The sequence below is a fragment of the Dama dama genome, chromosome 8 (assembly GCF_033118175.1).
Source record: "Dama dama isolate Ldn47 chromosome 8, ASM3311817v1, whole genome shotgun sequence".
In the NCBI taxonomy this organism is placed as follows: domain Eukaryota; kingdom Metazoa; phylum Chordata; class Mammalia; order Artiodactyla; family Cervidae; genus Dama; species Dama dama.
This window is the reverse complement of record NC_083688.1, coordinates 23,055,264-23,071,162: the sequence shown is the minus strand read 5'-3', so window position 1 is coordinate 23,071,162 and position 15,899 is coordinate 23,055,264. Positions and strand designations below refer to the sequence as shown.

The following is a 15,899-nucleotide window of genomic DNA, read 5'->3' as shown; positions in this document are numbered from 1 at the left end:
AGGCCAACAGGAGGAAGGGCTAAAGATGAGTTAAGTTGAGCAGATCAAATGAAAGAGAGAGGATATACAGATATATATGGGCTTCCCCCATGGCTCAGAGGGTAAAGAATCCGCCCACGGGGCAGGAAACATGGATTAGAAGCCTGGGTCAGGAAGATCCCCTGGAGGAGAAAAATGGCAACCCATTCCAGTATTCTTGCCTGAAAAAAATCCCATGGACAGAGGAGCCTGGTGGGCTACAGTTCACAGGCTCGCAAAGAGTCAGAGACAACTGAGAAACGAAATACATACTCATAGATATATATAGCCTGAGACCCTTGGTGTTATGAACCTTCCATGTTCATAACTTCCATGTTCAAAACTTCCATGTTCCAAGTTTTATATATCATAAATTTGAAACATTAAAATATTTTGAAGAGGCATTCAGAAGTGAGACCAGATACTGCCAAATTTAACATGCCCAGTAAAATCTGACTAATTTACTGGGGAGCACACTGCCTGTATTATGTAACAGGGCCACTACATTGACAAGACAAACTCTTTTGGTCCTTTCTGGAATGAGAAGTGCAGAGTCGAGTCTTAGTGCTGCAGGCACTTTTATATCTTCCTGGACTAACGAGCACTTGGTCCTACTTCCTTATCTTAAATATACACTTGCAATAGTTAAAGACTTTTCTAGGCTAAGATTCTCTCACCCTTCTAAAATCAAGCCACTTAGGGAATGGACAATATTTATCTTTGTACTGCCTGGTACTTGGTACCCAGCAGGAATACGAATGAATGAATGAAGTGTATAATTCTCAAATTACTACTAACATTATACCTTTTTAAAACTATTCAAAATAACTGGATGGGATCAGAAAATTGAACACCAGTAAAACTAGCATGTTTGCTAGAATACAAGTGGTCTCATGTAACCATTCAAATTCTTTTACACTTAAATCAGGAAAACAATTGTCCCCTTGCTCCCTTCTCTCTTGGTTAATAATCAAGGTGGTTGTTGTTCAGTTGCTGAGTCACATCCAATTTCTTACGACCCCATGGACCGTAGCTAGAGAATACTAGGGAATTTGCCATTTCCTTCTCCAGGGGATCTACCCAAACCAAGGGATCGAACCCGCGTCTCCTGCTTGGCAGGTGGATTCTTTACCTCTGAACCACCTGGAAGCCCTAACAATCAAGGTATCCACATTTAAATAGTTGCAAACTGCAAGACTCAGTCTATCTGACAAATAATTGTAAACGACAAACTGGTGAAGAGTTGAACATGAGGTTTTAACGTACAAGGAGAGGAATAGAGCTAATGGGTTAAAAAAAATAGTTTTTGACAACTACTATTCTTACAAACTATTTTTATTTAGAATACAAACTATTCTTATTTAGATAAGGGTACCCAAATCTCTAGAAAATTAATAAAACAGATAAAATAAAAATGGTAAACTTAGAATTGTGATGAGTTCTCCAAAAACACAAAGGACAAAAAAAATCCCACAAAAACTTGCTTTGAAAAACAAGCATTCTAGCCTATCATCAAAAATGATGTTCACCGGGTAACTTCTTTCTGCTCTTGCTACCAAACCCCTCCCTACCTTTGCTGGGAAACCTCAGCCCTGGCCTGAGGAACCCTATCTGAAATTAGAGACAGGATTTCTCTGTGACAGAAGTTCCCCTGAACTGATGCTTTTGAACTGTGGTGTTGGAGAAGACTCTTGAGAGTCCCTTGAACTGCAAGATCAAACCAGTCAATCCTAAAGGAAATCAGTCCTGAATATTCATTGGAAGGACTGATGCTGAAGCTAAAGTTTAAATACTCTGGCCATCTGATGTGAAGAACCGACTCCTCATAAAAGACCCTGATGCTGGGAAAGATGGAAGGCAGGAGAAGGGGATGACAGAGGATGAGATGGTTGGATGGCATCACCAACTCAATGGACATGAGTTTGAGCAAGCTGCAGGAGCTGGTGATGGACAGGGAGGCCTGGCGTGCTGCAGTCCATGGGGTCGCACAGAGTCAGACACGACTGAGTGACTGAACTGTGGGTGCTGTGCTAAGTCACTCAGTTGCATCCGACTCTTTGCAACCCCATGGACCATAGCCTGCCAGGCTCTTCTGTCCATAGAATTCTTCAATCAAGAATACTGGAGTGGGTTGCTATGCCCTCCTCCAGGGGATCTTCTCGACCCAGGGATTGAACCCAGGTCTCTTGTTTCTCCTGCACTGGAACAGACGGAGATTTGGGGAGGTGCTGGCGTCAGGGGTTTTTTTGTTATTTGCCTAAGTGCAAAGGTTTATTAGAAGAGGTTCCTGCTGCTGCTGCTAAGTCACTTCAGTCGTGTCCGACTCTGTGCGACCCCATAGAAGGCAGCCCACCAGGCTCCCCCGTCCCTGGGATTCCCCAGGCAAGAACACTGGAGCGGGTTGCCATTTCCTTCTCCAATGCATGAAAGTGAAAAGTGAAAGTGAAGTCACTCAGTCGTGTCCGACTCTTACGACCCCATGGACTGCAGCCCACCAGGCTCCTCCATCCATGGGATTTTCCAGGCAAGAGTACTGGAATAGGGTGCCATTGCCTTCTTTGAGAAGAGGCTGAGGTATTTTTAAAAGGCTGTTTCTTTTGTTGTATTTTCAAATAGCAGAGAAATAGCTTTTTCTTCTTCTTCTTTTTTTTTTTTTTTTACTACTCATAACACTTTATTTTTACTTTGTACAAAATACAAAAATGCAAATCCAAAGAGTACAGACCAGTAGTGACAGGCACACTGCACAACAGCAAACCTTGTCTAGCAAGACATTAGTTTTTTAAACTTTATTTTAGTGGATACATGCATTATATAAAATAACAACAACAAAAACACACAAAGAGGCTAAAGATTTCACTATTTCTACCCCCAAAGTAATGCAAGATTACTTTTAAGACTTTGGATGAGACCAAAAAAATTTTTAAAAGGCCAATAATATTTTTTTCATATAAAAGTAAAAGCTACCATAAAATGTCCTTTTTTCCCCTCCCCCATCACACTGACTAAATTTTTCTGAAAAGCCACACATATAAACAAAACAAAACAAAAATCCTGAACTGGACAGTAAATACTCAAGAGGGTTGTTAACCTAGGTAACCGCTCAGTAGTTTAAAGAATCTTTTAGACATTTTGAAGCCTTTCTATTCATTTCTCAGTACAGTGTTCCACCATCCTGCCCTTTTCCCCCTTAAGACTTCCCAGAACAGAAATGCTGCATCATTGAGTCTGTGAACCTAAGAACTAGTTTTGAAAAAGAAAGTCATGTACAAAAATATTTAACAGAACTAGGAAAGATGTAGGAAAGGAGTCTTTTCTTCACAGCAAAGTAGTCTTTGCTTTGCATGGTTCCTTCCATATATTCTTCAAGGTTTGTTTATCTGCCCCATGAATAAGACAGCACCTAGAGAATTAAAAGGAAAGAATGCATAACTCTAGTCTTTCAGATAAGATGGAAGGTATATCTAAGGGGAGGTTTCTGGGCTGTCCTTAACCCCACTGCTCTTAAGCAATGCTATCCAATGGAACTTTCTGCAGTGATGGGAGTGGTCTGCATCTTCACTGTCCAATATGGTAGCCACTGGTCACGTGTGGCTATGGAGCCTTTGAAATGTGGTTTAAGAAACTGAATTTTAAATTACATTTCAATTGTTGTTGTTTAGTCACCAAGTCATGTCCGACTCTTTTGCAACCCCACGGACTGCAGCCTGCCAGGTTCCTCTGTCCATGGGATTTCCCAGGCAAGAATACTGGAGTGGGTTGCCACTTCCTTCTCCAGGGGATGTTCCCAACCCAGGGATCGAACCCAAGTCTCCTGCATTGGCAGGTGGATTCTTTACCACTGAGCCACCTGGGAAGCCCTTCATTTTAATTAAAGTTAAAAAGCTAAGTCTCACGTGTGGCTAGAGGCTCCTGTTTGGACTGTTTGGCTCAGGAGCACACTAATTATAATGATTAAGATACAGTGAGATAAAAGGATAGGAGGCAGCTTAGGTTATTGATCAAAAGCAGAGTAAAAGCTAGAATATGTTAGTTTCTACTCTGCACCAACATGAAGACAACCTCTTCACAAAGACAGTCTTAATTATTCTTCATAACTGTACTAAGAGTTAGGAATTACTGTTATTCTAATTTTAAAGATGAAGCTAAAAGACAGAGCCAACTTTGAACCCATGACTCTCGGAGCTAAGATTGACTGAACTAACAATTCTCAGGTCATAACAGCAGGGTGTCCTTACAAAGGTTGAAGACATGTAGCTTCCTGAAAAATTTACCTAATTGCATTTATTTAAAAAAAAAGTCAGCAGATGTCAAAAAGCCCCAATGGACTGCAGAGCTCTTCAGGTGTTAAAAAAAAAAAAAACAAAAACAAAGAGACAAAACCTAAAATCCTATGTTTGAGAGATGCCATCACACTGTGTAAAAACAGTCTGATTCTCCTTTCTCTGCAAAGGACTGTTACATGACTCAAAGTATTGGCACTTGCTGACACATGGGAGAAGGATTCAAAGCTGCACGGATGGAGTGAACAATGGGAGAGGACAATCACTCACCTGTAGGATTATGTCGGATGAAAAACAGAAAAGGTCTGTCTACTATAAACCAGGGAGGCGATGACCTTGCAATCAGAATCGCAGCTGCGGGAAGAAAAGGAAAACCCATTGTGCACCCAGCATGAGGCCGCAAAGGCAGCACGTAATTCAAGGCAGGACATCGTTCCCGTCCCAGAGGCTGGCCATGAAACAACAGGCCCTGTGGTCACCACTGACAGCACAGCCCCCAAGGGCCAGGCCCTTTCCAATCCGCCTCATTTAAATGTTCACACAAGCCCATCTCCTTTAAAAAACATGCTTACTCCAGATAGCGCTCTTATGAGGATGAACTGAAACACACCACAGCTCTTAGAACAATGTGTGTGTGTGTGCTCAGTTGCTCAGTTGTGTCTGACTCTGCAACCCCATGGACTGCAGCCCATCAGGCTCCTCTGTCCATGGGATTTCCCAGGCAAGAATCCTGAGGTGGGTTGCCATTTCCTCCTCCAGGGGATCTTCCAGACCCAGGGATCGAGCCTGTGTCTCTTGCATCTCCTGCATAGGCAGGTGGGTTCTTTAACAGTGTTTGCCACTTAATAAGCACCCAATGCAGGCGGATCCTTTACTACTAGAGCCACGAGGGAAGCCCCAGGAAGGATTTCAGTTTAAATGAGGCCCTGAAGGCAGGGCTTGAATCCAACAGGACTGGTGTCCTTACAGGCAGAGAGGGAGAGGCCAGGGCTGTGAACACACAGGAAAGGCCGTGGGGGGCACAGTGAGCGGGTGGCCGTCTGCAAGCCAAGGAGACAGGCCTCGGGAGACACCAATCTTGACAACACCTTGATACTGGACTTCTGCCTCCAGAAACGAGAAGTACATTTCTGTTGCTTAAGCCGCCTACTCTGGGGTAGCTTGCCATGGCAGTCCTGGCAGACTAACACAGCAAGGCTGGCTTCAAGGGCATGTGACCTGGGCAGTCACAAGACCCCACACTCACAGTGGCCCTACACTTGGTCTAGTGCTTTGTGGATGCTGACTTGAAATTTTTTTTTTAATATTATTTACTTATTTGACTGTACTGGGTCATAGTTGTGGCATGCAGGATCTTTAGTTGTGGCATGTGGGGTCTAGTTCCCTGATGAGGGATCGAACCGAGGCCCCCTGCACTGGGAGCACAGTCTTAGCCACTGGACCACCAGGGAAGTCCTTGAAATTCTTAGTAAGTTTTGAACAAAAGGATCCATGTTTTCATTTAGCACAGGGCCCTGCAACTTACATAGGCGGTCCTAATAGCACTAATTGGCAACACTGCTCAATAACTTTGGCAAAATTTAGATGTCATTTTCTAGCTCTTTGTTTTAAGTGCTATTTTAAGGAAATAAAAATTAAATGTTTATTCTAGAAAGGCAATAAAGGGTCTATTTTGAGTCCAAGTGGTACATTTTAATGACCAGAAATATTTGACCTAGTTACAAGGAAAGCTAAGACAGTCACTTTATGAGTTCACAGAGTTTGGCCAGATCTATTCATCCAATCTCATATGGATAATTAGGGGGTACAAAAACCAACCTAAGACTGTTCTGTTTTCTCCTTCATTATATGAGCCATTGAGGAGAAAACAAATGGGGAAGTTCTAATTATCGAAGAAGGCTGTGGAGCAATCCTGCCAGAATTCAACAGTTGCTTGCTAATTCTTCACTTGGTCCTGGATAGACTCGATTGGCTATTTTCCTATTAGTGGTTGCTAGTATTTTGTGTTTCAACATGAAGATGGGGCTTTTCTGCCAATAAGAGGGCACAATATGCTTGATTTGTCTGACAGTGGGGGCGGGGGGTGTCAGTTAACCACCATCCTTAGGTCAAGTCTGAGGGATCCTGTTTTTATGAAGAAAGATGTATTAGAACACAGCTGTGCCCATTTGCTTGTATAGTCAGTCTATTCTGCTTTCACACTGCAAAGGCAGAGCTGAGAAGTGGAGAGGGAGCCTGTACGAATCATAAACTATGTCCCATCCCGCTCTTGACAGAAAAGGTCTGCTGACTCCTGTCCTGGAGGAATTTCTACTGAAATACTTTCTGTCATGGAACAGACCCTGAGCTTCATGGATGCGGATTTTCCCAAGTTCACCACTGTCTCCCAAGGGTCAGCCTGCAGCGCCTGCCTAGAAATCGGCTCAGGACACAGTAGCTGGGTTGATGAAGGGACGGGGTGTGCTTGCTCCCGGCCCCAAGACCCAGGGCTTACTCACTTGTTGCTGCTGAAGCTTTGGTTCCATCTTCACTGACTTCGATTTTTGCTTTTTGCAAGATGTGAGAAACATGAAGGTTTTCTGACCCTGTTTCCAGAAAATAAAACAGAAACAGCATTTGCTTGATATGTAGGCCACTGGGTTGGGTGAGAGAAGTAATCTTGAAGCCAGGACAAGTTTCAGTCCTTAAAAGGTGTTAGGAAAGGGTGGGACGGATCGAGATAGTGGCATGGAAACATATACATTACCATATGTAAAACAGATAGCCAGTACGACTCGCGGGGAGCTCAAACCATGACAACGTAGGGGGATGGCATGGGGTGGGAGGGGTTTCCAGAGGGAGGGACATATGTATACCTGTGGCTGATGCATGTTGATGCATGGCAGAAACCAAGACAATATTGTAAAGCAATTATCCTTCAATTAAAAATAAATAAATTAAAACAAAAAAGTGTCAGAAGAAGTGACTTCTGACAGTCCCCGTGATGGAAGGGTGTAGGGCGACTGTCACTGTGGTGAATTTCAGTCTCTGCTAAGTGAACTGTGACGTCACTTCACAGCAGGGAGTCCAGGACCCCAAGTGTGTTAATGCCTCTGTCGGTTCAACTCCGATCACTTAAGAATTTTATTAAAAAAAAATAAAAAGAGGGGAGCTTTAAAAAGGTAATCTAGTTTTCTGGAAGAAGCAAGCCAACAGTATTACTTTTCAATTACAGAATCTCAGATCCAGAAAAAATACGGCACATAAACACGAGGAACCTGTGGCCCAGAGTGTTAAGAAACTCTTAACCCCAGTCCCATGGCTCATTGATGGCAGAGTAAGAGCCGTCTTTTCCTAACAGAAGTCCCTCACTTCAGGGCAGAGTAGTGACCGAGGAGGAGGAGCCAGGCTCAGAACTGCAGCCAGGCCCCTGGGACCTTCTACTGAACACCCTTTCCTTCTCAGCAGATCTCACCATTCCTGCAACACCCACTGGGGTCAGCATTTGAGGAGGACGAAAACAGAAGTTACTGTTGACCCTGAGGGGACACAGGTCTGGTGCGAAGGGAGAAAAGTGCGTTTTGGATCGTCTGCTTTGAAATCGTCTGCACTGGTGCTCGGCTCTCATGTGAATTGTGAATGAGAGACGCGTTTCCAGGGCCCTCATCACCTGCACACGGTTAAACAGAACGTCTCAGGAGACTTTCTGGCAGCTGCTCCTCCCTCGGAACACCTGTGAACACCCTGTCACAGGTATCTAGTATTTAAGTTACAATGCGTGATCCTAAAGGGGAAAGTGCAGGGTAAAACAGCACTTCCCAGGATTCACTGGGATGAGGAACCTTGTTCAGGTGAAGATGCTGAGTCAGTAGGTCTGAGTCAGACCCACGATCGTGAATTTCAGACAAGGAGATGCTAATGCAGCTGGATAAGGGAAGAGAGTTTGGTTAACATGGGATGAGAGTCTCAGAATATCTATGGAGCTGCAGTTTTACCAGGGGAGTCATGTTAGTCCCCACAACAGGTATCCATGTGTTCACTAACAGGGAACTGAGGTTGGTACTGAACTATTCTCTTATCTTATTTTCTTATCATACTAATCAAGGGGAAAAGTACGAAATGGAGCACAAATAATGTTTAAGCCTTGTCTGTGGAAGAAGCTGGCTGTGCTATCAATTAAAAAGACAAAGGACCATCCACTGAGATATGACTCAAGGGAAAAAAAATTACATGTAACTGGCAAATGAAGGGATATCATACCAGCTGTGTCCTAGATGGTCTGGCAAAGGCAATTAATCAGCCTCCTTTGAATTTATATTTCAGATTAATGGGATTGAGATGCCAAAATCCTATTTGCACATACTGGCATCTGCAGTTGTTTGGTGGAAGCTAAGCCATTTGAGAGCTCAAACATTCTTGATCTTGAAAATTTGAAAATACAGGGGAAAATTGTGCATTTGGAAAAAGAAGGGACTAATATCTAATTAAGAGCCAAATTTTTAGGTAATGGAAACAATACATGAAATGTTTCTTTAAATGAATGCAGTCACATAGGTTTCCCATGAAATGTACATAGGAAATGCCTCATCCTGATGTGTGTGAAGGCTCAGTAGCATCACTTGGCGAGGCATCCAATGAAACCCTGAAGAGTTTTACAGCAACACATTCCTAATGTTGACCTTTTCTTTCTGAACAAATCAGAAACTTGGTTTATAACATACTGTTCAAGTCTAAGAGCAAGTTTTAAATTGAACATACTCGTTATTTTTGCAAAATTCGCCTTTGATGGATCAAACATATCGGTGATGCCAAGGACTTTCAGCGGCTCCTTCAAATCTGTTTGAGCTACAGCTGTGAACCTAGCACAAAAGCAGAAAACAGAGGGAAAATCATTATAAATGATACAAAAGGATATAATCCATGCCAGTGGAAAAAAATGTTTACAGACATGTTTGTAAATGTATACTCTGAACAGTCATATCTTAAATTTTAACCCCAAGATTTAAGTACCAGGTAAGTAGAGAACAACCCATCTCTCAAACATGTACATGGCAAAACGGAACAGTAACAGCAAGTAGGGGGGTCCTCACCCTCATGGGCAATAGGTTCCCCATTCCAGCCCAAGGAAGAGCTATGGAAGTACTTTCTCTTATGCTGAATGGGGAGATGCAGGGTTGCAATAGGAAATAATCTCCGCATTCTCTTACAAGTTAATTGCTAAAGGGATATTGCCTTTAAGCTTAAATTATACCTACTGGCCCGTCTCTGGGAACCCTGCCTCCCAGGTAATCAGCATTAAGCTAACAGACTTTTGTTTAGCTCATAGGAAATAGGCCAAGCCCACCTGTGAATGATTGCAGGGAGGAAGAAATTGACACATCCCCTCCGGAGACTGATGGAAACCAGGAAATGTTCCTCTTTACTCCCTCCCCTTTCAGTATACAAGAAGCCTGAATTCTAATTCAGGCAAGATGGTTCTTTGGGACACTGGTCCACCATCTTCACAGTCTGCTGGCTCTCTGAATAAAGTCACTATTCCTTACCCCAGCAACTCATCTCTCTCTCTCTTCCCTTTCTTTTAGAATATTTATTTATTTGGCTGCTCCAGGTCTTAGCTGCGGCACTCGGAATCTTTGATCTTTGTTGTGGCATGTGGGATCTTTAGTTGTGGAATGTGGGACCTAGTTCCCTGACCGGAGATTGAACCCAGGCCCCTTGCTTTGGGAGCAGGAAGTCTTGGCTACTGGACCACCAGGGAAGTCCCAGCAACTCATCTCTTTATTGGTTGCTCGATGAGCACTAGACTTGGTAACAGGGTACTGACAAGTGTTCAGTATTCTACAGTCTATCCCCGTATCCAACCACAGAACCACCATCGTTATTGGGATTGTGGATGGTCAAAGGGGGGAGATACATTCCTGCTAGTTAAGTGTTTGCATTCTGGAAGCATTTTACCATCAAAACAGGGGCAAGCATTAGGAATGACATTCCTTTGCGTATGATATGGATTTGTTGGATACTTGGACTATCTGGCGTTATAGCTATATATGTAAATGTCAGTTATTAAATCTGTCATCAGATGTGTTTACCAGATTTTATCACATCCTGTGGGAGAGCAGCAAGGGTAAGTGAGCAGACTCATCACAGATGGGCTATAATGGTAATTTACCATTACAATGATAATTTATGTACATCACCAGCCTATTCATTTACGGCAAGCACTGCCTTATGTGAAGGCTTATTTTACAACAAAAAACTCTTGGGAGGATTATTATAATACTTATGATGAATATATGCCTCTGATTGCTTAACTCAGTGACTAGAGAATTAAAAGCTATCAGAACTGGAAGGTATGAGTGTGTGTGTGCTCGATCGCATCCAACTCTTTGCGACCCCATGGATGTAGCCCGCCAGGTTCCTCTGTCCATGGGATTTCTCAGGCAAGAATACTGGAGTGGGTTGCCATGTCCTATGCCAGAGGGTTTTCCCGACCCAGAGATCAAACCCGCACTGGCAGGCGAATTCTTGACCACTGAGCCACCAGAGAAGCCCCCTTTGAACAGTGAGCATTACGAAAACCCCTGTAGTGCCACCGCAGCTTGTGGTCTGGTGGAGGGCCTGGTGACCAGGCTGTTTTCTCTCCATCCCCATCGTCATTATCCTGCCACAGAAGAGGCACGCGGATTGAAAACCAACTTCTACAAAAGCACAGCTCTGTATTCCCACCATGCAATTTCTGCACAATTAAGCGGGTCTGGTGTTGCGCCAGCCTTCGGTTGTCCGGTACAGGACACAGTCACTCCCAGGGCTCAGGGCTGCCGCTGTTTCCTCTTTCAGGGACGGGGCTACTTACTTGGGCAGGATGACCTGCACGCGCTTGGGCACCATGGTGCTCACCCAGCTGTCGATGGTCTTGGTGCTGATGTGAGGGACGATGGCGGAGAGCGGGACGGAGCTCTCTGTCGGCAGCGCGATCAGCATGCTGATGCTTTCGCCGTGGTAGGGCAGCTCAATGAAGTTGTACCATAAGCCACTGGGGGTGCTTGTCGACCCTAAATAAATCAGAGGCAGGTTCAGGGCACCCTTGGTGACTTCCAGGAGGGGCACGAGCAGTTGCTGATGGCCAGGGTAGCTTTTATTTATTTCATTGTGTTGACTTTGGGGCACATACTTTTATTGTTCTCCATTTTTTATACGCCCATTTCCCAAACATGTTTATTCACCTTTTGAATCTTTCAGATCCTCGGGGCCGACCACATACTGTGTGAGTTAGTCGCCCAGTCACATCCAACTCTTTGTGATGCCATGGACTGTAGCCCACCAGGCTCCTCTGTCCATGGGATTATCCTAGGCAAGGATACTGCAGTGGGTTTCCATTTCCATCTCCAGGGAATCTTCCTCACACCCCCCCGCCCCCGGGCATCATCAAACCTGCGTCTCTTACGTCTCCTGCATTGGCAGGTGGGTTTTTTACTGTCTGAGCCTCCAGGGAAGCCCCCACCACACACCACACAGTAGGCATCAACAAGCACTTCATTTTCAAAGGATGGCCATTCATGCATCCATTCTCCTTTTAACAGTAAGAAGATGACTGATATTCAGGCCCCATATGTATTTTTTTAAAAGATGAGAAACAGCTCATTTTCAAAATCAAGATAACACTCAGGCGAGTGTGTCAGGTGGTTTGGTCCTAACTGCTTCGCCTTTTATTTCATTTTTTGTATTATAAGATCTCTAGAAGACAAATAAATGCCCAGCCACGTTCGTCTACACATTACTCACTGCTTTCCCCCTTCATTTTCTGTTTTATGAAAGCTTCCAAAAACAGCTTTCTTAGAAAGTCAAAGATAAGGGCAATTATTTCTTCCTTCCCTGGTAAAGAATTCTTTAGTCTAGACATGTCTAGAATGCCTTTGGCCACACTAAATCTAAGTAGAATTAAACCAGATCACAAGGCATGTAGAATACAGTGCTTTGTAAGAAGCTGACCTTTATCAGATGGATGAAGGGGTGAATGTGAGCTGCCTAAGCATGATTCTTTTGGTGGAGCCTCCGTGTGTATGAAGAAAAGTTGGGGGTGGGTAGTCAACAGCTTCCCCTGTTTAGGGTCCACTCTGTGCCAGGCCCACACCAACCACGCCAACACACTTAGGATCTACAGCACCCCACAAAGTAGATTTAAGCCGTCCTATTTCACAGCTGTGAAAGTGAAAGTGTTAGGCACCCAGTCGGGTCTGACTTTGCAACCCCGTGGACTGCAGCCAGCCAGGCCCCTCTGCCCACGGGATTCTCCAGGTAAGAATACTGGAGTGGGCTGCCATTCCCTTCTCCAGGGGATCTCCCCAACTAAGGGATCGAACCTGGGTCTCCTGCGTTGCAGGCAGATTCTTTACTGTCTGAGTCACCAGGAAGAATTTTACAGCTGGGGAGGCTACAATCAGAGACACTAACTAACCTGTCAAGAAGAGACACGAGGCTGAGAAGTGGAGCAGAGCTCCGTATTGACTCAGTACGTCTAAACCCAAAGGTGCTCCTCCTTCACTCCCCGACCCCCTACTCACGCTTCATCCATTCCGGTAACTACCATGAGGGCTTTCTGGTAGTTTATGGTACCCGTGCTTACTAACAAAGACCCAAGAATGATTTAAACCAGCACTTCTCACAAAGTCGTCTAGAGAACACACAGCCTGCAAGCCACCTGGTAGACAAAATGAATTCCACATCCCAGGAAGCACCAGATTCTTCTTGCACATTCATAATACACAAGTCGAGAAAGGCTCTGAGAGGTCCTGAAGAAAACTGTTTAACTCTAGTTATTCCCAGGTTTCCCAAATTAATTTGACCTTAGAATCCTTTTATCCCACGTGAAGGGGCTTCCCTAGTGGCTTGGTGGTAAAGATTCCGCCTGCCAATGCAGGAGACAATTTCTGGGTTCAATTCCTGGGTCTGGAAGACTCTGAGAATGAAATGGCTGCCCACTCCAGTATCCTTGCCTGGAGAACCCCATGGACAGAGGAGCCTGGTGGGCTATAGTCCGTGGGGTCACAAAGAGTTGGACAGGACTTAGTGACTACCTAACAACAATAATCCCCTGTGAAGCATTCAAAACATTTAGCAACTAAGCAGTACAACTGAGGATCGCCCATCAGAGTAAGCCACAAGTGCAGTCATGGCAGGTGTTGGGGAGAAGCCCAGGGCGCGGGTGTGGGGCCCAGAGGGGCCGTGAGCATCCCAGGGAAAGAGCCTTCCCCAGGGCATGCCTGAGCATCCCAAGAAACCTTCACACGAGCCATGCAGTGGGAGAGCTGTCAGAGTTAACTACGTGAATGGAAAATCAGCATTTCTGGATCATGTGGAATTCTGAAATGTTTTCTTGAACACTTCCAGCTTTAGAAGAAGACCTCGGTGATCCTGGTGAGGTTCCTTAACCTCTGTGTGCCTCCTGGTTTGGAGAACAGAGAGATCAGGAATATAAAGAGTGTGGAAAAACGTATAGCCAACAAGGTCCTACTGTAATAGCACAGGGAACTCTGCTCAATGTTAAGTGGCAGCCTGGAGGGGGGACTTGAGGGAGAGCGGATACATGTGTCTGTATGGCTGAGTCCCTCCGCTGTCCACCTGAAACCATCACAACATTGTCAATCAGCTATACTCTAACATACAATAAAAACTTAAAAAGTGTAGCGCACAAGATTATTGTGAGGATGAAGTGAGAAGCCATATACAAGGTACTCAGCAGGGTTTCCCTGGTGGCTTAGTGGTAAAGAACCCACCCACCTGCCAACGCAGGAGACGTGGGTCTGATCTCTGGCTCGGGAAGATCCCCTGGAGGAGGAAATGGCAACTCACTCCAGTATACTTGCCTGGGAAAAATCCCACGGACAGAGGAGCCTGGTGGGCTATACAGTCCTTGGGGTCGCAGAGTTGGACACAATTTAGCAACTAACAACAAGGTTCCCAGCAGGGCCCAGCCACAGTGGGTGCCCAGTGAACGCTGGCCCCCTCTTCCATCATTCAGCGGACAAAACATTTAAGAATGAGAGAAAAGAGAAAGTGAGTTTCTCTCATGATCTTCACTTGACTGTTCTTTGGGGATGACCTTTGCTAATCACTGCATCTGAGACAAGGAACTTCAGTAAGCCCTTTCTCCAGATAGGGGTTGGGAGGGAGGTCCCAGGCAGATTCCTTACCATATGAGCCACCAGGAATATGACAAAATGGTGAAGCTCTTAGAATACATGACTCTACAGGAGGACACAACAGGATCTCCTTGAGGAAGAAACATGCGAGCAATTTGTGGGTCACCTGGTGTTTCCTGTTCCCATCATACGCCTCTGCCTGTGGGGCTGCCCAGGACACACATGGACCTCTCTCTCACCCAGGTTCTGTCTCAGGGCTGCCTAAGAATCCAAGATGAGATGCTGTGTCTTTCCCCTGCATCATAAAATGGTCTCAGCAGAAACTGAAAATGATGGCAAAGAGAGAAAAAAAAAAACCCCACTTCCTAATAAACCTTTTAATTTTCAAAGAAAACATTATGTTCCTGTGCTGGCAGAGCTCACTTCTGGAAACTGTGAAATGTGGGAAGTTGCTAATAAAGGACTGCTGCGTGGCATGAAGTAAGGACCTGGAGGCATTCATTAACCACTTCTAGAAGTGTTTACTGTTCTGGTGAGAATCAGGGTCGTGAAAAATGAACTTATGAGCTGGAGTATGTCCCAGGTGGGGCGAGAGCTGCTACTTCTACCAGGGAATCGAGCCTCGAGGGGACACATCGTTAACTGATCAGTAAGGTGAATAACAGCTGATCAATTTGCATCTAGTCGCTCACATCTGCCCGATGGTCCATTTCTCCCCGGCCCCACTTCCCATCGCAGGAGCAGATGACAAATGTCAGCTGGGATGACTTCATACACAGCCCCCTTCCACGCTTATCTTTACTTGTGGAAGTGAAAGTGAAAGTGTTAGTTGCTCAGTCATGTCCGACTCTTTTCGACCCCAGGGACTGTAGCCCACCAGGCTCCTTTGTTCACAGAAATCTCCAGGAAATAACCCTGGAGTGGGTAGCCATTCCCTTCTTGGATCTTCCTAACCCAGGGATCAAACCCAGGTCTCCTGCACTGCAGGCAGATTCTTTATTGTCTGAGCCACCAGGGTAAAAAACACTTTTTCTCCCCGTCCACCCAATCATGGAAGTAGCATGGTTTTACACAGGGCAAAGGTTAAAGACACAATTATCTGGAGTCAGAGGACCTGGATTCAAACCCTGGCTCCAACACACTAGCTCTGGGATTTGGGCAAGTTCCTGAACTCCAAGTCTTAGTTTCTCTATCCGTAAAATGGGATGATAGTATCCACCTTACAGAGCTGTTGTGAAAACTGAATGAGATAACTCATGCCTGGAGCTCAGCCCAGTGGCTGCACAGAGCAAAAAGCCTTCATCTATGGGTATGGGCAGCTTTGTAAGATACTTTACTTCCTGAGTGTCAGAATCGATCCCTCGGGAGAAACCACACCTGCTTCAGTGGGACACAGCTCCTGGGTGGAATGAACCAGGCGAGGAAGTGGCATCTGGGGATTTTGTGTCAAAGCAGGGAGCCTGTTGCCATCCCAGACCTC

The 15,899-nt window shown here is 45.1% G+C and overlaps 1 protein-coding gene across 1 annotated transcript in view; it reads right to left on the bottom strand.

Annotated features, from left to right (window-relative positions):
- Window positions 1–2,792: 2,792 nt before the first annotated feature.
- SERPINE2 (serpin family E member 2) overlaps window positions 2,793–15,899 on the bottom strand; it is a 62,922-nt gene continuing 49,815 nt past the window's right edge. The window contains exons 5-9 of the mRNA XM_061148632.1: window positions 11,134–11,332; window positions 9,039–9,139; window positions 6,800–6,886; window positions 4,572–4,655; window positions 2,793–3,421 (exon numbers count right to left, since the gene is read on the bottom strand). Coding sequence (XP_061004615.1) covers window positions 3,384–3,421; window positions 4,572–4,655; window positions 6,800–6,886; window positions 9,039–9,139; window positions 11,134–11,332 — 509 coding nt within the window. The 3' untranslated portion in view covers window positions 2,793–3,383. The remainder of the gene's footprint in view (window positions 3,422–4,571; window positions 4,656–6,799; window positions 6,887–9,038; window positions 9,140–11,133; window positions 11,333–15,899) is intronic.